The sequence below is a fragment of the Bombus bifarius genome, unplaced genomic scaffold (genome assembly GCF_011952205.1).
Source record: "Bombus bifarius isolate JDL3187 unplaced genomic scaffold, Bbif_JDL3187 scf7180000007987, whole genome shotgun sequence".
NCBI classification, from domain to species: Eukaryota; Metazoa; Arthropoda; class Insecta; order Hymenoptera; family Apidae; genus Bombus; species Bombus bifarius.
This window is the reverse complement of record NW_022884369.1, coordinates 342466-363927: the sequence shown is the minus strand read 5'-3', so window position 1 is coordinate 363927 and position 21462 is coordinate 342466. Positions and strand designations below refer to the sequence as shown.

The 21462-nt window shown below is 28.3% G+C and overlaps 3 protein-coding genes and 1 long non-coding RNA gene across 8 annotated transcripts; 2 read left to right on the top strand and 2 right to left on the bottom strand.

Moving 5' to 3' along the window:
• Positions 1 to 21: 21 nt before the first annotated feature.
• On the top strand, positions 22 to 9381 carry LOC117205227 (putative uncharacterized protein DDB_G0282133). Of its 4 annotated transcripts, none has more exons than XM_033443416.1 (14): positions 22 to 182; positions 3000 to 3321; positions 3397 to 5400; positions 6136 to 6494; positions 6577 to 6837; positions 6924 to 7247; positions 7321 to 7474; positions 7554 to 7741; positions 7828 to 7902; positions 8003 to 8057; positions 8124 to 8197; positions 8304 to 8403; positions 8477 to 8646; positions 8719 to 9381. In XM_033443416.1, exons 2-14 carry the CDS (start codon positions 3057 to 3059, stop codon positions 8812 to 8814), a joined length of 4125 nt encoding a protein of 1374 aa, XP_033299307.1. In that variant the 5' UTR covers positions 22 to 182; positions 3000 to 3056; the 3' UTR covers positions 8815 to 9381. The 4 variants fall into 4 exon arrangements, with proteins under 4 accessions (XP_033299307.1, XP_033299304.1, XP_033299305.1 ...); XM_033443413.1 differs by having other exon boundaries at positions 6133 to 6494; XM_033443414.1 differs by lacking the exon at positions 22 to 182 and adding an exon at positions 1749 to 2039 and having other exon boundaries at positions 6133 to 6494.
• LOC117205233 lies at positions 7893 to 9004 on the bottom strand. The gene is made up of 3 exons (XR_004487201.1): positions 8863 to 9004; positions 8551 to 8794; positions 7893 to 8429 (listed from the first exon to the last, which is right to left on the bottom strand). It is a non-coding gene; the product is annotated as an uncharacterized LOC117205233 (long non-coding RNA).
• Positions 9382 to 10941: 1560 nt separating the features above from the next.
• Positions 10942 to 13354, top strand: LOC117205229 (probable E3 ubiquitin-protein ligase RNF144A). Its single transcript, XM_033443418.1, has 5 exons — positions 10942 to 11438; positions 11573 to 12142; positions 12250 to 12412; positions 12486 to 12808; positions 12894 to 13354. The coding sequence occupies exons 1-5, from the start codon at positions 11370 to 11372 to the stop codon at positions 13128 to 13130; spliced, it is 1362 nt and encodes a 453-aa protein (XP_033299309.1). The 5' UTR covers positions 10942 to 11369; the 3' UTR covers positions 13131 to 13354.
• A 1921-nt stretch (positions 13355 to 15275) lies between these two features.
• Positions 15276 to 21157, bottom strand: LOC117205230 (activating transcription factor of chaperone). 2 transcript variants are annotated; one of them, XM_033443420.1, is made up of 3 exons: positions 20989 to 21157; positions 20052 to 20369; positions 15276 to 16626 (listed from the first exon to the last, which is right to left on the bottom strand). In XM_033443420.1, exons 2-3 carry the CDS (start codon positions 20272 to 20274, stop codon positions 15782 to 15784), a joined length of 1068 nt encoding a protein of 355 aa, XP_033299311.1. In that variant the 5' UTR covers positions 20275 to 20369; positions 20989 to 21157; the 3' UTR covers positions 15276 to 15781. The 2 variants fall into 2 exon arrangements, with proteins under 2 accessions (XP_033299311.1, XP_033299312.1); XM_033443421.1 differs by lacking the exons at positions 20052 to 20369; positions 20989 to 21157 and adding an exon at positions 18140 to 18847.
• Between the last annotated feature and the right edge of the window lie 305 nt (positions 21158 to 21462).

Genomic DNA, 21462 nt, shown 5'->3' with positions numbered 1-21462 from the left:
GTTACGAATAAAAGTGGCAACATTGCCTGTCGCTTGTTTAGGTTGCGGTGTTGCAGATACTTCATGAACGAGTATCACAGTGTGTATCTTCGTTTCTGACATTTATCGTAAATATAACGTATTTTTATAAGACAAAGAGCATGTTCAATATTGGTTGAAGACTGGCTGCATTATAACGTAACGTAAGTTCACTTACATACACAATTACATGTCACCATTCAGGAGTGGGTCACTTCAGATTTTTTGATCTAAATTATTACACGATCCGAATAATATATATTTATTTAAAATTCTAAAAAAATTAAAATTTTTTAAATTTTATAGTAAACGCTTTGAAAGGGAAATAAATTATTTGATATTTAGTTAAATTTTAAAAATTAAAAGGATTTTTTAATTAATTTGTTATATATGTATGTATTTCGTTTGTATAATAATGAGCATTTGAGATAATAAAACCTTATTTTGAACTGTTTATAACGCACTTAAAAATGTGGGCCTCAAGTCCCAAACGTAAAGATCGAATCTATTGTAGACATCAAACTATATACATATAAATAGCTGCCATTTTATAGAGCATAGATACGCCATTTTGTGGTTTCGTCATACAAAATGAAAGTTGATAAATTGATATTTTTAGTATCCAAATTGCAAAATTTTTGGTCTGGATATGTTTTTCCGGAGATATTTTGGGTCACTAAAGCCAAATATGAAGGTCATTTCTCGCGGAAATAAACAGTTTTAAACAAACATTTAAACAATAAAGATCTTATATTTAGGAATCCGCGTAAACGACCGTGAGGCCGGAAAATAAAAAGTAATCCAAACTTAATCCAATACTTACGATTCAAATACATACAGAGTAAGTTATATAGTAGGTTAAGAGTATCAAATTTTAAAAAGGTTTCAACGATTTCAAAAACTCCTACAAATGTCATTCTAACCGAATATATCGCAGTTTGGATACTATAATGAAGCCTATTTTTACATTGAATTACAACACGTTCAAATTATAAAATGGAATAATTATTTTATTATTTACGATACGTTGTATCGTATTGCTACTGCATCTTTTATGAGATAGTATAAATTTGAAGCAGGGTGAGTAATGGAATTTTTGTTTTTAAAAATATCTAATAAATCTTTAATAAAAATCTCATTGCTTTTAATAATGATCTATTGAAAGTTCAGATTATGAGTATAAAAATACTGGATCTATGTAGGCCCCATTTTTATGAGTTGTGGAAGTACAATACTTCTCCCACTTAATAAATTTAACATTATATTACCAGTATGACGAATGTTGATCTCATCAGCGAGTTGAAAGAGAAAACGGTGGGATTATTTATACTAAACTATATATCTAAACCAAAAATGTTTGCAAATTGTGAAACAATGCTCACAGGTAGTATTTTAGTGTACAAACACTTTAATAGTACTATTTTTTTTAGTATACATTGTATTGAAAATATGTTTATATAAAAGTACCCAAACATGTACATTTGTACACTTACATCAATGTATTAAATTTGATGAAATTTTGATAAAATTTGCACAAATATTGCTACTATGGTGAAACATTAAGTATTGTTAAGTGCGGCATAAGTAAGAAGGGAGTGGGGGTATCATGAGTACGAACTTCTTAAATATTTCAGATTGTTCAGTATTAATTCAAGAGTAAGATAATTGGTATAATTTTACATGTTATGTAAATATATATTTTTTTATAAAATTTTTATTTCCATCACTTATCAAGAATTAATTTATCGGTAGTGAAATGCGACGCCATATTGCTAAACTTCGTGTGCAGTCGTTGAATTTCGTTTGGACACATGTCGGGACCTATGTTCAGCAGTAATCGTTCAATAGAGAAGCTTGTCAAGAAGCCCGCCTTTCTGAATATACAATTTTTCGTAGATTAAATCATAATTATTTTAATATATTATCATTTTGTATTAACTGTAGCTATTTGTGTTGTGTATTTGTATTTAATTTTATAAACAAACAGTATTATTGACTTGAATCTCCTAAAGTTTTAAAACGTTAGTGTAACAAATACAAACTGATTTAGTCTACTATGTTAAACCATTTTTTTAGTATATTATTGATATAAAGTAAAAAATTACATTCAATTATTTTAAAATAACAATTCTATTTTTGCGACAATAAGGTATATTTGTTATTTGAAACACAATGACGAGTATTAGTAATGTAGTATGTATTTCCAATCCGCCATTTTTGTTAATTGAGTACTCATGGGCCAGGGATGGTATATGTTGGCGCGCATCGAAGGGCCCACATTTTATTATCTGTAATGCTTGTATGGAAGTCTAAATTCTTTATGTACTTTTACATGATATCTTTACTACTAATATTAGTCATCAATTCCTTGTACGCATTGCATGCTTAATGATATTGTAGTACCAGACGGAAAACATTGATTCACAGAAAATAAGGACTTATAGTTCATATAGGTTTAATACACTTGTAATTAGTTATTATCGTGGAAATGTTAAATTAAAAATTAAATCTGTTTAAGATATATATCATCCAAACTGTAATGTTCTGTTATTTAATTATGAAATATAAAATAAACTTTATTTTTGGTTTTGATTGAACTTTATTTCAATTTCAAAAAATTATAGTTTATAATACTAAAGGTTCTATTATTAACCTTTTATCATATTTACCGATTATAAAATTAAAATAGTAAAAAGTTGGTAAAAATTAAAATTATTAACAATACATATTAAATGATAAGAACTATTATACGCATTTTATTATGCATTTGCAATAAAATTGATTATCACTTCAAATTGATTAAAAAAGTCAGTTAAGTCAAGTTAAGTCAAGTTAGGGGTACAAAAATATTTATGAGATATGTTGTATGTGTATATAACCAAGTATACTGGTGTATATAAGTATATAAAGTTAATATATGATATTTTAAAATAAAGTTATTCGAAGAAAAGGAATTACAAGTTAAAAATTATTAATTACAGGTTAAAAATTATTACATGAGTAGCTTGTGACATTGTCTTACATATTACATATTTTCTATGATGGAAGCTTTAAGAAGTGATATATTACATACTCCTGACTCTATACATTCTTTGTCTTGTATTAACACACATAATATTGATGAACTATCAAAAGAAAAAGAAGAGGAGTTGTTATATAGTACAGGCGATGATGGTGATGAAGAAGATGCTCTCTCAGATGATAGTATGCGTTTAAGACTCTCTGATGATGAAATTGAGACAGAAGATATTTTAACACCTGTTTTAGATAATCAAGAAAACACATCAAAAACTAATGAAATTGGTAATCATAATACATTACACTAATTATAATATTATGATCTGAAAAATTTGAACAAATGTTTTATTTAAATTACAGAAATGACATCTACAAGAACTGAAGATATGGAAATTTCTTCTATTCCAAAAAAAGATATAATTAATACAGAAGCAAATATAAAGAAGAAGGAACACAGTTCAGATAACGATTCAGATGAAAAAATACTAATTGATTATGAAAAAATTGTTAAGAAAGGTGAAAGTGAACTGATGAGAAAACCACGAACAGCTAATGTTTCTCGTCTATGGCAAAGTTATGGATCACAATATAAGTATCCTAGAACTCCCAATGGTCGTTCTTTTCATTGGGTTAATCAAAGATTTCGTCATTTAACACCTAGAGGACGTTATAGACTTCAATATAACTGTAATACAAGATTTTATAATGGATTTGGTCCTTTCGAACGAGGAAGAGGCAATGGAATATTTCATTCACATAGTACGATTTATGGTGGTAGACGTCAAAAGAAAGGCTTTAGTTCTAATACAATGCACAAGCAAAATAGTTCAACAGAATCTGATGTAAGTCCTATATCTCCATCAAATAAAAACATATCTTTAGAAGCTAAAGTTAATAATGATATTGAAACTATAAAACTTGATAATGACGCAACAATAGATGGAGATAGTATATTATGTAGCAAATCTGTAGTTAATAACGATAAGAATGACCATTCAAATGAATCATTGAGTGAAAAAGTTGAAAATACTCCTATTAAAAATATTAGAAAAGAAAATTCTGTTAACACTGATTCTGTCAATAATTCATTAGAACTAGAACATGACTTGGAAGAAAATAAAAAAATAAAAGTATCTAATGATCCTGAATGTAAAAATACTACGATCCATACTTTGAATGACAATTCTAGTGAAAATCCTCTAAATTCTGAAACTGATTCTCAGAATGATAATAATAGTAAGCAAAAAGACGAAATAAGTAAAAACGATATGAATAATGCAAATATTGATTTTAGTGATTTTCGTAATTCTAACAATTTCAAAGTGAAAGCATTGAATATAGACATAAAATGTAAATCTGGTAAAGATGAAACTATTAAATATACTGAAGGAAAAAGTAATCAAGAACAATACAAAAGTATAAATAATGAGGAACAAGATAAAATAACTAAAATAACTGATATAAAATGTAAATCTGATAAAGATGAAGCTATAAAATATACTGCAGGAAAAAGTAATCAAGAACAATATAAAAGTATAAATAATGAAGAACAAAATAAAATAACTAAAATAACTGATACAAATGAAAGTACAGAAATTAAAGAAGTCTATAAATTAGAAGAACAAGATCTTAATAGAAATAAGAAATTAACAGAACTCAGTCAAGAGATAGAACTATCTGGAAATAATTGTAAAACTACTGTTTTAAATTCCTTAGAAGAAAAGGAAATAGTAAATAATGATATAATACTAAATGGAAAAGTAACAAATTATAAAACAGATGAAATTCTTAGGGATAAAAAAAAGAAAATTTCTTCTGAAGATATGAAATCAAATGAAGATTGTGAAAACAGTGAGTTTAAATCAACGACTGTATTAAATAATGTAACTAGCAACAAAAATGGTAATGTGCCAGAAAAAACGGTTATTAAGAGTGTAAAATGTGATAATCAATTAAAAAGTAGTGATAATAGTACAAATTCTATCGAAATTAGTAAATCCAATGCTTCTGAAAATCAATTAACTCGTCCTATAATTGATCTTTGGGAACAAAATGAGGACGTTACTAAAAAAGATATAAAAACTACAGAAAAGGAAAACTCAATAATAAGTTCTGCAAGTAAAAAAAATTTAAGTGAATACATTGAATTGATGTCGGATAAAAATAGTTTACCTAGTGTAGAACTAGAACCTAGTGTAATCACAGAAAATGATTCATTAGATTTTGCTACTAATACAAAAAATAATAGTGATGATAGTGATAAAAGAACTGTTGAAGTTCCTGTGACTACTCAAAGAAGGAAAAGACGATCAAAAAGAGAGAATGTTGTAGTAGAGCAAATGAATTGCACAGAAGAAAAACAAGGTAGGATGTATATTGAATAAATGGGATACACATTAGTTTAAAAATGAAAAGATATCACTTTTCCTCTACAAAAGTATGTTCTCCCATATACAACTTGAGTCAATAAGAACTAACATCTAACATAACTGGCTATATATTGGCTGTATCAAAAAATGTTTGAAGTGAAATGTATTATATTTAAGGAGCCTGAGAAAATGAGTACATTTTGACTTCTTAATAACTTATAATTTTTGAGATATTACGCTAACATTTAGTTTTTTTATTTGTTACCATATATTTTTTATAATCGATACAGTTGGACATTCCGTACAAAAAAGTATCCAGCTATTTATACCGAAATCCATTAGTTTGGCAAATATTATAACTTTAATTCGTTAAATATAATGTATGAAAGACAGGGAAAGATGTGAAGCAGTATTCTTGTATTTATGTTCTCTTTGACTTTCTTAGTTCGTTCCTATTGGATCACCTTGTATATGTATTGCATTTTTATGAGTATAAAATATTTAATATATCTTTAAAGAAGAGTTAAAAAATTATAAAACTATTAGGCATTATCTTTTTTTGTTCACACTTTCGTTGGTTTAAAAATAAATTATATTTTTGGAAATATTGTAATTTGTAAACTAAAGATATATATTTAATAATTGAAAAGAGTTAAACAATTTGGTTATATCTATTTTTTATTTTTTAGTTCTGTAAATTACTAAGTTTTTATTAAAATATTTGTAGCAGTGAGGGAAAATGGAAGACGGAAGAGACGAACAGCTAAAAATGCAGAAGAGATTATAAGAACAAAATTCCTTCATAGTGATGTAGAATCTAGTGATGATTCAGAAAAGTTTGTAGCTATAAATTTTAAAACGAATCAAGATGCACGTCCTTCATCGCCACCTTCATTAAAAAGGACCTGTTCTGATACTGATACTCCTGTTATGAATGGTGGTGTTAAGAAAATTAAAGCAAATTTTGAAGAACGATGTAATGAATTAAAAACACAAGAAAATAATTCTGACAACATTAAAAACCTTAACTATATTCATAAATTTTTCCAAAGAGACTTGAATGAAAAACTGCCAAAATTAAAACAGGAAGTATGTTAAAAATATAAAAATTTAAATTAATTATTTTAATAATAAAAGTTTTATATATTTCAATGATGATAATTTCTTTAAGGAATTAGAAGAACTTTTGATACAAAAAATTGTTGAAACGATTACTATGCGCGACGAAATTGGTAAACTAAGAGAACAAGCACGTATATCAGAAAAAAATCAAGAAGTAACGCGTGCAAAATGTCAACAATTAGCTAAACAAATTAAAGATTTTGAAATGGTATTAAACCGTAATGCGGCAGATCGGCGCGCGAGTAACGATAAATTCAGTCCACCAATTAAGATCAATAGATCTGTTGGATTACAAGTTAATTTTGTAACGGTATATATGAACCATTTTGCTAAGTTATATATGATTTTATAATATTTTATTTTAATTTTATTTTATTGTAATATATGTTTATATAGGATCATGTAATGCAAAATTTAAGGCAATTACAACAGAATTCTAATATGAAGTCTCTACATGTTTCAAGTAGTAATAATGCATCAAATACTTCTGTTAATGAAACAAATAATGCAACCAGTCCAAGGAGAGGAATTAAAACAAGATCACCCAGGAAAACTGAGCCAATAACTGGACAAACTTCTGTGGTGGCACAAAGTCATACTCAATCTCCAAACATTATGACTACTATCACTCCTGCAGCTTTGGTTGTTGCTAAACCCCTAGATTCACAGCACACTCTGACATTATCGAATCAGTCTAATGTTCAACAAATTATATCAAATGTAAGTACTTCATTCGAATTTTCTTATTTTTATTACAAATCTAATGACAAAAAATTATTATTGGTTTCTGTAGCAACAGATACAACCACAACAATCACAGCAAGCTATAATTGTAAATGGAAAATTTCCGAATCAGATAAATCGTCAAGAATCCACTACAACAAACGTCGCAAAATCTCGTGCAAACGATCTTATTGATCTTACGGATGAAGAAGAGAAAAGTAAAGGTATTAAATTTCATAATTTTCTTATATATTTTCGTATTAAATGAATAAGAACATATTAAGGAACTTTGGTAATTTATAGCTACTACTGGTGTACCAGTTGTAACAACTACAGTAAATGATCAACAAGTAAACTTAACACAAAAAACACAACAACCTTGCTTCCAAAGAGTAATTCAGACTATTCCTGGGAATGTAGCCATAACAAGTCAACCGCCTAGTATAAGAGTAGTACAACCTGCTAGTCAGCCAACACCTACTGCTTTAGTGGTAAGTGTATAGTAAGATATGCATATATTATTCATTTCATCTATTATTTATATAATTTTATTATATGTTTACATACTTTTTTATAGAATAATATGAATGCGCCTCGATTAGCATATGTGATGCCAACAAGGCAATTATTAATAACACCAAATTCCAGTCCGGTAAAATGAATATTTTTTGCCATATTTTTAATAAAATGAAGTTGAAAAATAAGGCTTTGTAGTTAGTTTACAGTTTTATAATAAACATTTCTGATTATAGATACGGCCTGTGACTTCGTGTAGAGCTTCATTTCCAACTTTAACGTATAAAACGGGTAAGTAGTTTCAGTTTAAATCATCAATATAAATAATATATAGATATATTACAATCTTATTTATAGGAATATCAACTATTGCAAATGGAACGGTTCGATTTTTGACGACTCCAGCTACTTCTAATGTACAGTTAAATAAGGTATACTTTCAATTAACAGTTTTGTTTTAATACTTATTTATACAGGTACTTAATAATACAGGTACTTATGTTTATGCTTGTATGTTTATAATTGTATTTGTTTCAGCATCCAGCACCCTTACCAGATACGCGTAATTATGCTGTAAATCCTCTTTGGAAACTTTCACCACCAGCTCCATCATTAAAAATTTCTAAAGTTGCACATGGTATGTTACAACTTGCAAATTTATACCTATTAAAAATGTTAATAGAATATAAAAATTTATTATTATTATCTAGGAATAGTATTATCTTGGAATATGAATTTGTCGGACAAGTATGCAGATATTGTTAGTTACCAGTTGTATGCCTACCAGGAAATTGCTGGTGTTCCTCCTAACACGTCATTGTGGAAGAAAGTAGGTGATGTTCGAGCTTTACCACTACCTATGGCGTGCACACTTACGCAAGTAATTTGAACAGATTGTGTTTAAACACTAGAGTATATTCCATAGATATTTGTAATGTCTTCCTTTTTGCAGTTTTCTGAAGGAAATAATTATCACTTCGCAGTTCGAGCAGTTGATATACATTCCCGAAAAGGACAGTATAGTATACCTGGAAACATTTCTTTATAAAGTATATGATAAATTTTGAATTATTATATCAATATTATTTTTACGCACAGTTATAACAGTTCATGACTCATGTAACAACAAATTCCGTACAGTCCTTTGCGCTTTCGTTCAATTTATTACATTTATTACATGTAAAATATATTTAATTCAATTACAGAAGTGTTTATAATGATCAAATATGATGTATAGATTACATTACAAACGAATTTGTTGTATAGTAGTAAATATCCATTTAATCATAAGTAATTCATACAATCCTTGGTAACTATGATACAATTGTAGCTAACGTACTTTTATCCGTCGTTTTTTATACACCTCTTAATTTATAAAATCAAAAAATACAAATCTTAATTTTGACAATATACATATAGTTTACATCCTTATGTCTTTGCTCACAAAATTGGAGCATGAAGGCTCCATGCAATTTCGTGCCATGTTTCATGAAGTATTATCATTTGATAGTGTGGAATAAGCAATTATTAAACATTTTAGATTCCGTATTTTGAACTTTAAGTAATAGTATAGCATCTAGACAAAAACAGGAAAAAATATTCTAGTCAAAAAGAATTTTTGTACTAATTCAATATTTACCTTTCATAAAGACTGCTACAGTTAAAAACTATATATTTGTTGTATAAATCTGCTATTAATACTATTGTTCACTGAAAGTGTTCACAAATATTGCTTCCTGTGTTTTATACATAAAATACCATTTATTTTCCCTTTCTAAATTTATTTTATTTTTATTGTTACTTATTGTAATTGAATCTCGCTAATATATGATTTGCTCAATTTTGATACAATTGTAATAAATTCTAAATGTTAAATGATAAAATACTCCGTAGATTTTAACATAAGACAAACTATGCGAATCACTTCATATTAAATTCATGTAAATATTAATGTTTATATGTTGTGACTGTTAATATTTGTATTGAAAATATAATGATCTAGAGTATAATTATCTAATATCATAGTTTTAAATTTTATTTTCATTTTTGTGTCAAAAATGTATAATAAAATGATTGCTCATTTTTTATATGAGTTTATAATAAAAAAATTCCTAATTGTTATACAATTTTAAATAAGACGTTTGTTTTTTTAAGGAAATGAACCAATACATATAAAAAACAGAATTTTTTGCTATTTCTTTTATGCAATATGAATGTGAGATTTCCCTAATATTTATTTATCACAATTTTAACATAACTTACAAAAGTTTCTTAATCAACAATAGGAAAAAGTCGAATATAGGAACTGTAGGATATATACTGCCCGTATTACTAATGTAATTTTAAATTAAATTTCGCGCATTTTTGGTAACAGATATGTTAAATTCTGTGATTGTTAGTTTACATAGGTAAGTATCTATATGATATTTTTATTACAGATTTCTTTTAATTGTATTATAATTGATTAATTAATAATTAATTTAGAAATATCAATTGGTACAAATCTTAAATTTTATTATACACAAATAATATTCAAAATTTAGTTATCACTTAAATAAAAATTCTATAGTTCAAAGATGTAGTTTGTAAAAATAATGTCAGTTACAATTTTTTCTATATCTAAAGATTTACAGGATAAAATAAAGATCTTAAATTAAAAAAAGGAACAAAATTTTACGAAGATATATAGAAATATATTAGATTTATAGTAAAAATTATTGTAAAGAGAAAAATATAATTGATATACGTTTTAACAAGTTTTTAAGTTTAAAGTTTAAAGTTTTAAGTTTAACATTTACCCTTATCATCAACCAACACTTAAAACCACTTTGAAATTGCATGAAACTGCACCACGACTCCATATAAAAAATTTACTAGTATTTGGAATCATGCTTTACTAAAATTCTAAACTTTCACTGTATAATAAACTATCTTCTATATTATAAAATATATGATTCTTAGAAATATAGGAAAATACATCAAAGCAAGTATAATTATGATTTTGCGATGTATGTATATCATAATACGAATGTAGCTACAATTTTTTCCGATATTGTAAGAAAAAAGTATAAGCAAGTGGGGGCGGAAGTAGTTAGTCGGTAATTTGTGTATACTGTTTGCTGTACTTTGTGACACAGTATATAAAAAGCCCGTGAAACTAGAAAAAAAACTATAAAATCATTTGCAAAGTTTGATATTCAAAATATTAATGGATGTCTATTTCTTCGAATATTAATATGTGTGAAATATTACGTAGCAATTTTCTTACTTTCGCGATATATCTTGAAATGACAACCACAACACAAATAACGTTTGAAGACAGGAATATTTTTCAACCGTTTTAGTTGCAATGCATAATCTGTTTCGAAGAATTTATTTTTATATAGTTGTTTGATTACCAGTTTTACGCTTTTTTCATTAACTGTTTCGGATTTTGAGCTTTTTTGAAATTAAGTCAAGAATGTAATATGTCAGCAAATTTATGTCAAAATACAACTATATTGCAAAAACAGCAACTTCGCAACTTTCTAATAGAAATCAATATTCAATCACCTTGAGCTTATATGAAAGAAAACTCGAAAATGCCAACTAAGAGGGTGAAATATGAAAAATATTGTAAAACTATGCTGGATTGAGTGGATTGAAAATATGCAGTGCCAAATTGTTTCATGGGTGTGACATTTCTCAATTTCATAATTTATATATATCTTCCATTACATGGCAAGTGCTGTTGCAAACTGTCTAAAAGAAGTCAGTAAGCATAGCTCTTGTCTGTAACTGGTAGTGAAATCTACATTGATAATTAGGGGATGCCCAGCCTACATTCGCTCGTCATACGACGAGCTCCACTGATGGATATGGGTACTGCCACCAGTTCTGTGACATCTGTCAATTCTTCTAACAAAGTTGCTACAAGTCAGAAAAAAGTTGATAAGTCTAACAAACTTACTGGAGTCAGATTACCATTATTGCGCAAAGAAGCCAGTGTTATAAATCTTTCATTGACAGAGAGAACTGTAGTAGGTAAAGGAGTAGATGCACCTTTACTTAGACCTGAAAGTAGTGCAAGCTTGGAAGCTCGTGGTAATAGTTGGTTGAGTTTAGGCCCCACAGGATTAAGAAAATGTGAAACTACTGTGGGTTTAAGTACTTCTGCTTTAGAGGGCAGACCTATAAATCGCAGTCGAGTATGTTCTCGCTGCTCCAGTTTACTATCATTGGCATCTAGTTCCCGCTACAGTTTAGCTGCAGGCAATTTTGTTCCTGCAAGTTCTCAACAAGCACTTGGACGTATCTTTTGTAAATTATGTCTTGTTGATACTTCTTTTTCTAAAACATTTAAGATAGAAGGCTGTGGTTGTTCCTATTGTAAAGATGTATGTGCAATCTTTTTTGATACATATTATCATATGAAAAATTATTTAAAGTAAATATATTTATACATACATATAGTTATTATACATATGTATTTTACATGTTTTAGTGTATGAAAGCATATGTTGAATTTGAAATTGAAGAAGGTGCATATGAAATTAGTTGTCCTGATGCACAATGTGAACATGGAGCAATACTTTCCATGAAGGAAATATCAAGTCTTGTTAGTGCTGAACTTGTGGAAAAACATCATAAATTCCGATTAAACAGAGGTGTGTAAACAGTACTTTACTTGCTACAAACATTAGTATAACTTAGTTTAACTATTTTTTATATGATATGTAGACGTATCCATGGATAAAGCACGTGCTTGGTGTCCACGTGCAGGTTGCGAAACAATATGTTCTATAAATGCTACTGGTTCAAATGGAACTCCTATTGGGCCAGTTCATTGTCCTAATTGCTCTACAGATTTCTGTTCTATATGTCGGGAATCTTGGCATACTGGTCCTTGTTCAGATATTTCCTTGGGTATACCATTTGATGGTGATCATATCAAATGTTGTCCTATGTGTTCTGTACCTATTGAAAAGGATGAAGGATGTGCTCAAATGATGTGTAAAAGATGTAAACATGTGTTTTGTTGGTATTGTTTAGCTTCTTTAGATGTAAGTAAATTTGCCTATAGCTGTATAATAATGGTAATTTTCTTCAAAAACTTTTAAAATTTTATAAATGTATTGAATAATATAGGATGACTTTCTATTGCGACATTACGACAAAGGACCGTGCAAAAATAAGTTGGGTCACTCACGAGCATCAGTTATTTGGCATAGAACACAAGTTATTGGAATTTTTGCTGGATTTGGATTACTCTTGCTCGTTGCATCGCCGTTACTTTTATTGGCCGCACCATGTATTGTATGCTGCAAATGTCGTGTATGTGGTTCATCTAGACTTGAACAAGAAGAAGGTGATACTGCAACGTAGGAAAACATTAAAAGTTTTTCAATATTCCTGTATAATTCCCCTCCACTACGATAAATAATTAAATTAGTGTATCCAATCCGTGCACGTAATTGGCGACTTATATAGATATACATTGAATTTGGTGCATCATAAATTGTATGACAAAAAATAATATAAAGGGAATATAATACCTATATTGCGAAACATTTAATTTTATAAATGAAGCGAAATTTAATAATATTATGTTTTCAATCATTTTTGTGGATGTTACTTATAATCAATAATTATTTTCATTATTTTGACATATTGCAAACTTATGAGCTTAAAAAGGATCAATATATTTGTATATATATATTTATGGTATGATTGTTTTTATATATATAAGAAATTTACGTTTATTAAAAGCTACTTAATATCTAATTGATATTTAATAGTTACAATTTAAATTTCGAAAGCTAATAAGACTTTTTTACTGTTATCAGATTCTAGTAATATTTTCTCATTTTCAAAATGTCTATGTATCGTAAATACTCATAATTTTTGTTTATGACATTCCAGAAAATTATATTTATATTGCATTGGATTGACTGCCATATTCAAAATTGTTTTAAATGTTTTTTTGTATACATCAAATAATAGCTTGTTTCATAATTGTTATATATATATGTGATTTGCTGTTATAATCTTTAGCAATACTCAATATTCTGTTCATGTACTTTTACGCTTTTACTAATATATAAAAAAAGTTTTATGAATATATACATAAATGTAAAATAATAAACAATGTATATCTATATCTGAATTCAGTAAAATTAAGATATGATTGTTTCAAAATCTTATAAATTGTTGATTATATTGTAGACCTTTTTGTTTTATCAGTGCTACTTCGTTTAGATTGGCAAATAATTAATTGTATGTATATTTATTATCAATCTACATGAATCGTTAAGCTCTACCACATTTAAAAACATCAAATTTACGAAAACCTGTGAAAATTCCATTATTAATATATACTTAATATATTTACTATTAATGATATATTTATAAATACCGTTTCCCGATTTTGAGGGATATTATTCCGTGTGTGTCTTAAGCAATCCTTTGAATTGATAATAGAATATAGAGCAAAAATAGTAAAAGCATTATGTTATAATATATAAACAATAAAATTAGATTACTATAAAGCATATAAGAAATCATCCAATTTCTGACTATAATTATATACAATAATACCAGGTCTGTCAAAATATTCATTTTTGCCTAAGAAATTTGTCTATCCGTTGTGATGAATTTTTGATATAATTGGCATTACAATGTAAGAATGATTTTCCTCATTTTATATGTGCATATACATGTAATCTCACGTGCACAAATGCATGTACAATGAACATACAGTGCATATACATATGTATCATACACAAAGTTAGCGTTGCCTAATCATAGTATGTGATTAGTTAATAACAATGAATTATTAAATAAAAAATGAAATAGATTATGTAAACGTGCAAATTTCTAAATAGACATACATTTACAATCTCTCTTGTGTCATTGAGAATAACTGTATATAATCTGTATTTGAGCATGTATAACTGTGTATGTTATTGATCATGATATGTAAATATACGCATGATATATATATATATATATATATATAATGCATATATAAAAATACCTGTATCTGTGTTGGTGCAATTTTGCACAGAAGTCAGCTTAAGTCGAATATAAATATAAAATAAAGAATATATCAAATTAAAAGCTAAATAAATGATTAAGATAAATCATTTACGATTTATTAGTTGTACGTTTTCGTATTAATTCTAATATGATACATAAGCAATTAATGTTAAAAAAAGTTATGATCTTCCTATAATTACATCTATCTTCGTTCTATATATTATTTTTTTCAAATCAATTAACATTAATGTACATGTTATTTTTACTTTCATGTGTAATAATTGAAACGACGCACGGTTGGAAGGATTAAAATTCAGTTTTTCTATTGTCTTGATTTTAGATATGAAATATATATACATAGATGTAAATAACAATAAAAGTGATTCTTTTATCTTTAGAATAATTGATATTCAAAATCAACGCATACACGGATTTATTACTATAGAACTTAATTTTGTGTAAAATTTTAGGAAATTAACAAAACAGGGACAATTTTGAGAATAATGTCAACATTTATTACACAATAACCCATTTATTATTTTTTTAATACAATATTTTTTGTAAGAAAATTCAAAACTTGTTTGGGTTAGAATTGATTGGAATGAAACATTTGCATCATTTAAGATGCATCAAATTACAAATAGAATTTTTAGTAACAGCAAATTTCCACTCGAATGAGTTTCATAGGGCTGTATACTTAAAAAATTCTGTCATTATTTAATGCATCTTGTTTGCTAATTTTTAACGGATCGTGAATGAGTTGGAAATGGTATATAATTCATGAATTATACAATGACAGTTCTGTAGTCCTACTAAAAAGCTGTGATAGATCTTAGATTGATATTCATATATGTGCTAATTAAAGAAGAGGAAATAACAATCAGTAATCTAAGTCTATACACTACAACATATTAGTATTATTGTAAAGTTAATGTCAAAAGAATGATTAATAAATTTAATAAAAATGAGTAAATATAACTATAATAGATAAAAATAGATTATTTGATAAGACCCTTAGCTCTAAATAAATCTCTCATCAAACCCTTTAAGTACCCAATTTCTCGTTGTAAATCTGTTACTTGAGTTTTCAGTTTTTCATTGTATTCAGTGAGCTCACGTTCTTCACCTAATATATCTTTTATTTCTTGCTTTTTTTTCTGCCTGTACCGTGTTGCCGCATTTTTATTTTGCTCTTTTTTTCGAACTTTTTTATCTTCGATCGATGGACGGGAATAAGGTTTCTGACGATTCTTCGTTGAAGCACATGTAGATTGTTTCGCACTCTTTTTTTCGGATTCTAAAATCCAATCTGGATCGTCAACGGAATCTTCCGATGAAATGTAGCTACCACCTGAGCTAGTACAAGGACTAGATGGTGGAATATCTTCTGTATACAACCGTACATATTCGTCTACAACAGCTAAGTCATGTGCAACATCCTCCAATGGTACACTTTTTGGATGCCATTGTACAGGTACTTCATTTACATACGATTTTTCCTCTGGAACTGCTATGTCATATATGGGTTGATGATTAGGATATAATGGTTGTACAGGTTGTAAAGTAACAAGTAATTGGGTATCCACATTTAATGGTTTATGTGGTGGAGGTGATTGAGGAGGTGTAAGTGTGGAACTTGATGAAGGGACTATTTGATGACAAGCTTCTACATCTTCCAAAACGGTTTCAAACTCTTGTAAGAGAGTTTGTGTGTCATCATGATGGAGAGGAGCTTTTGGAATTTCATTATATGTTGTTGTTTTGATTTGTCCAGTTTCAGCAACTGAGAGTTCCTCAAAAATAGGTAATTCTATCTTCTCCTCTAACCAATCTGAAAAAGGCTCTGTAAAAAATGAATCATTTTATCAAATACAAATAGATACCATTTAGTTTTGTAATTAATTTATATGTACAAATAAAAAACAGAAACTGGAGAGAACAGATAACAGTAAATTTGTGCTCTCTTTTTTTTTACAGATCTGAATCATAGGAATTTTATATCATTAAAAATATTGATAGCATATTAAATTTTGATAAATAGCAGTATTTACATGAATTTATTTTATCAAATATATTTGTAATTTTGTGATCAAAATTATTAGAAAAATATGATGAAAGATGTCTCAAGCAAATATATTAACAACTTATTAATCTTCTGAACATGAAAGTAAATAGATAAAAATTGAAAACAATACTTGTGTAACTTGTTAACTTAGGAGTTAACAGTACTTTTACTTGTATCTTGCATAAAGAATAAGTAGGAGTGGTACATTGATGTATATATAATTTCATGGACGTTACTAGTTTAACTAGAAAAACAAGTTCTTGATTTGCAATTTCTTTGGCTTCTAACACGACAACCAATACTAATACATTAGTAGCATGGTTATGTAGAGCATAATTGTTATCGAAGATATAATATACTTCTCAGTAATGTCTGAAGGTGTCTTCAAAAATTGAAAAAAAGATCCACTTTTTCTTTGAAATTTAAGTTTACAAATTAAATTTGTAAATAAAAAAATCAATAGAAAGTTTTGAGATGTAGCCAGATTCGATTTTCTTTGTTTGTCACATTTCAATTTTCTTGTTCAGTTTCCAGATAAGTAAAATTCGATTGTCAAGGGAAATATCAAAAAAATTTCTACATCAAAACTTAGTCTACAAACAAATCCTATCTCCTAATTCTTGTTGGATCTTGGATCAGAGTCTAACTTTAAATGTTATCTTCATTTAAATACAGAGGGCATGGGGTTAGATAAGAATGTCCTCTTTTTATTGTAAGGAGTTGTTGTAAATATTACTATTTTGCCACTAAAAAATGATAAAATAAAATAACTTTAAGTAAATTTATTCAAAAATAAATTCTGAAGTTCGATTTCTGGTTTTTAAAATAGCATAAATTATTCTCCACCTTTATATATTATCATGATAAAGTATTAAATGATTTAAAAATACGAATATAAATGATTTAAATATTTGGCATACTTCTTTTTTACGCTATATAATAAATACTAATTTAAATATAAGTCCGAGACTTGAGAAAATGTTGTGTATAATATCAAAAATATATTTTTCCAAATTAAAAAGTCAATCATCGAAAATAAATTTATAGTTACGCGCGGTCAATAACGTTACACATAATGTATAACTAAAGAAATTTTAAGTTATAGACGAATTTAACAATGTAGTAATTTCATAACAATTGTTTGTAGACATCGATAGATTCGATCCAATTCTGTTATTCGATTATAAGAACAATGTGGCAACAGCGTTCTGATATGCGTAATAAAGATATTTTTTCATTGGAGCGAATGCTAGAAAGAGAGAGGAAATGAAACAAGCGAAAGGAAACGTACCACTGTAACATATAGCAGCCATTATCACGTGTGTCTGTTTTCGCCTAAATTCTTATTTAAAAGAAAGAAAAGAGGGGGGGTATACATGTGTTATAATTAAATGAAATAAAAAAACTGTTTTTTTAATAAATATGGTGGTTTTCGTCGACGTAAAGCAGCCAAGTCCACCAATGGGACGCGAATCGTACCGATTCAACGTCTTTTTACAAGTTTTTGGGAGTTGACAATGATTTCTCGGTTCCACGTGTAGCGATATGCGAACTGCATGCTATTATACAACATTAGCACACTCCAGCATCGAGAAGCTAGGCCTTTTTCTCCGTTCACTTTTAAAGGTGCCAGTATTGATAAAATTCTTGTTCTAGACACGAATCTTTTTAACTATTATATGCATATTATCCAGTTTCGTTGGTTGTATTTCTTGCGATCAATTTAAATTATACGATCATGGGATACTACGCACTTCACCAATCACTTGTCATCGATTATCGATCAATATGATCAATTAAAAATCACCATAAACGATGGTTTCAGTCCGACGGAAACTGGTTTGAAATTTAATATTTATCAGTTTATGTAGTTCGGAGTTCCACTATCGATCGAAACAAATATTGTGAGCACGTGCAATAGGCTAACGTATGTTATGAAAAACTCACATTCGAAATGAATTCGATTTTGTCTTTTTCAAATGAATAATGTTTATAGACGTTTAAAACTTAAATACAATACTGTATATGATTCACAATAAAGTATTAAACAGTCAATTTTCTCGGCTGTTTAGATCACTGACATCGTCGACGACTCACGTTTCAAATTATAATGAACGTGACAGATTCTACTACACTGAGAGAGATAGAAATCTTTCTTAACTCGTATAGAAAAACGATTTTTCCCAGATTACTGATAAATATAAAACAATAACAAAATGTATTAAGTTTGTCAAACGATCGAGTATCGATAGGAAATTGACTTGTAATGAAACTAATAGACAGAATCGTACGATCAGCTTGCAATACTGCGAGAGACCACTCCTGCTTATCTTTGGACTTTCCCCTCTGACGCCCCTACTCCAACACCGTTAAAACACACGTCATTCCCCTATCGGCCTTCAACCAAAGCCGTTTGTATAGAGGTTAACCAGTTTGTCCCACTCTCCTTTCCAGAAAAAAAGAAAGGAAAATAAGATACATGGTAGAGGAAGTGAGAAGAACGAAAGCGATAGGAATACATCGACAATGCAGCCGGATAAAACGCTAACATTTGATTTCTATGCTTTAAGTGCACACAATTTTGAAAACTACAGGACACTAGTTTAATAAATGCAATAATTGCAATTAGACGGTTTATATATAAAATATTTTATATATATATATATATATATATATATATAAATCAATTAGAAATATTCGTTCTTCACATTCACATATGGTTCGTTTTGGACATAGCATATTACAGTAATTTTAGATTTATGTCAATTCTACTTATCCTCAAAGTAATTCAAGCATAAAAAAGTCTAAAATACAGTTGAGGAAACATGCATTTTTTAAACCAACATATAGGTCTCTACATAAATATTTTTGCTTGCAAAATACGTGCTTTTTAAGTACATAATTTGATGTTTATATAAAACAATTTTGTCTTTCCATTATACTTAAAATGAAAGTTGCAGTAGTTTACATTGTACTGATTATAAACTTGAATTAGTAGATTACATTTATGTTTAGAATGTCTAAATCTAAATCTAAAAAAAATATTTTGATATAGTAACTGATTACAAAAATGAGACGTAAGATATACGAGCAATATGATCCTAAACTTTTAATATTTCTAATTCATTTGTTCATAAATTAATGTGTATAGGCTTATTATAAGGTCAATACAGTTTGTAAGAATTTTATATGAATATTCTTACCTTCTTTAATCCATTCATCTAATTTTTCCAGAAGTTTTGTAGCCACTTGTGCACGAGTAGGATGGTCCTCATATGCAGCAGGTGTAGCAACTTCTTTAGTAGGATCTACAGATTTATCATCAAATAAAAACCAATCATCTTCAAATTCATTCGACAGTGTCCCACTAGGGGATACTGGCTCGAACTTCCATAGCCAACTTTCCTGGTCCTGATTGGATGTCATTGTCGTTATAGTCCCAATCAAGATGTGTTAAAAAAAGATGAAAAGAAATTTGTGTCGGCTGTGCGACGTAGCTCAAAATGAGCGCCATATTGGCTCTGAAAATATTAAATATGTATTAAGGATAATGTAAACAAATACATATGACAAATTGAATAATTCTGTGTTATTAAATGCATTTTGTTCCTTATTAAATATTTCAAGTATGATATAAGGAGACACCTTATTATTTGAAATTTGAATTGCAAATTCTAAAACAGAAGAAAATAAAAACATAATGGAAACATAATGTGAGACATGAAAAATGAATTATTTATTAATCGGAGACTATTAATAAATTACATCATCTATACACGTAATTGTATCGTTTATTCGTTACATAAGTTAAAACAATAAAATATAAAATGTGAGAAAAATGATCAATTACATCTTCATGACGCAACATTAGATCATGTCATCTGGCCAAATTTTTTGATCATGTTTCGTGACTTAATCGTGCCATAACCTGATTTTGGAACGTAATGTGTAATAGTAACGTAACATTGAGGGAAAAAGATGCATATTAGTTGGTGAAAGGAGTGTTTTTTAAGCTTAAGCGATCTATGGTAGTCCCGGACCTCGGGCATGGATACGATCCACAAAATGGCAGACATATCGTACAATGATCCGAATATCGAATACAAAATTAGTTTTTTTTGGATAATAAATATTACTTACTCCATGATTAATTAGTCGTGTCGGCACACTTGCGTGTGCAAGCTGTTTCGTGAACTACTGACTCATCTTGCTCGTGATGCGAAATATAGAAAATATTCAAACGTCTTTCCTTTGTGACACATGGATGGCGAATGAGCGTCTCTTTCGGAGAATTTGACCGCTGAGGTCACGTGATTAGGGAATGCGTACGCAAAGGTGCTCAGTTTGAATCATTTTCATGGATTTTCTGCGCAGGTTATGTTACTGCGATATCGTATATTTTCTCTTTTTTTTTACTTTCTATGCGTATTGTTATAATTACTACTTTGATTTGACAGTATTATAACTCTATATATAATTATTAAAAATTTAGTGGTAGTTTTTAAATGTAATATAAAATACATTATAATTTAAATGTTTTCGTCGCAAATTAAAAGAACTGTGGCTTAATGATTTATAGGACACGTGTTATCTCTCGATAAAATATGTTTACGC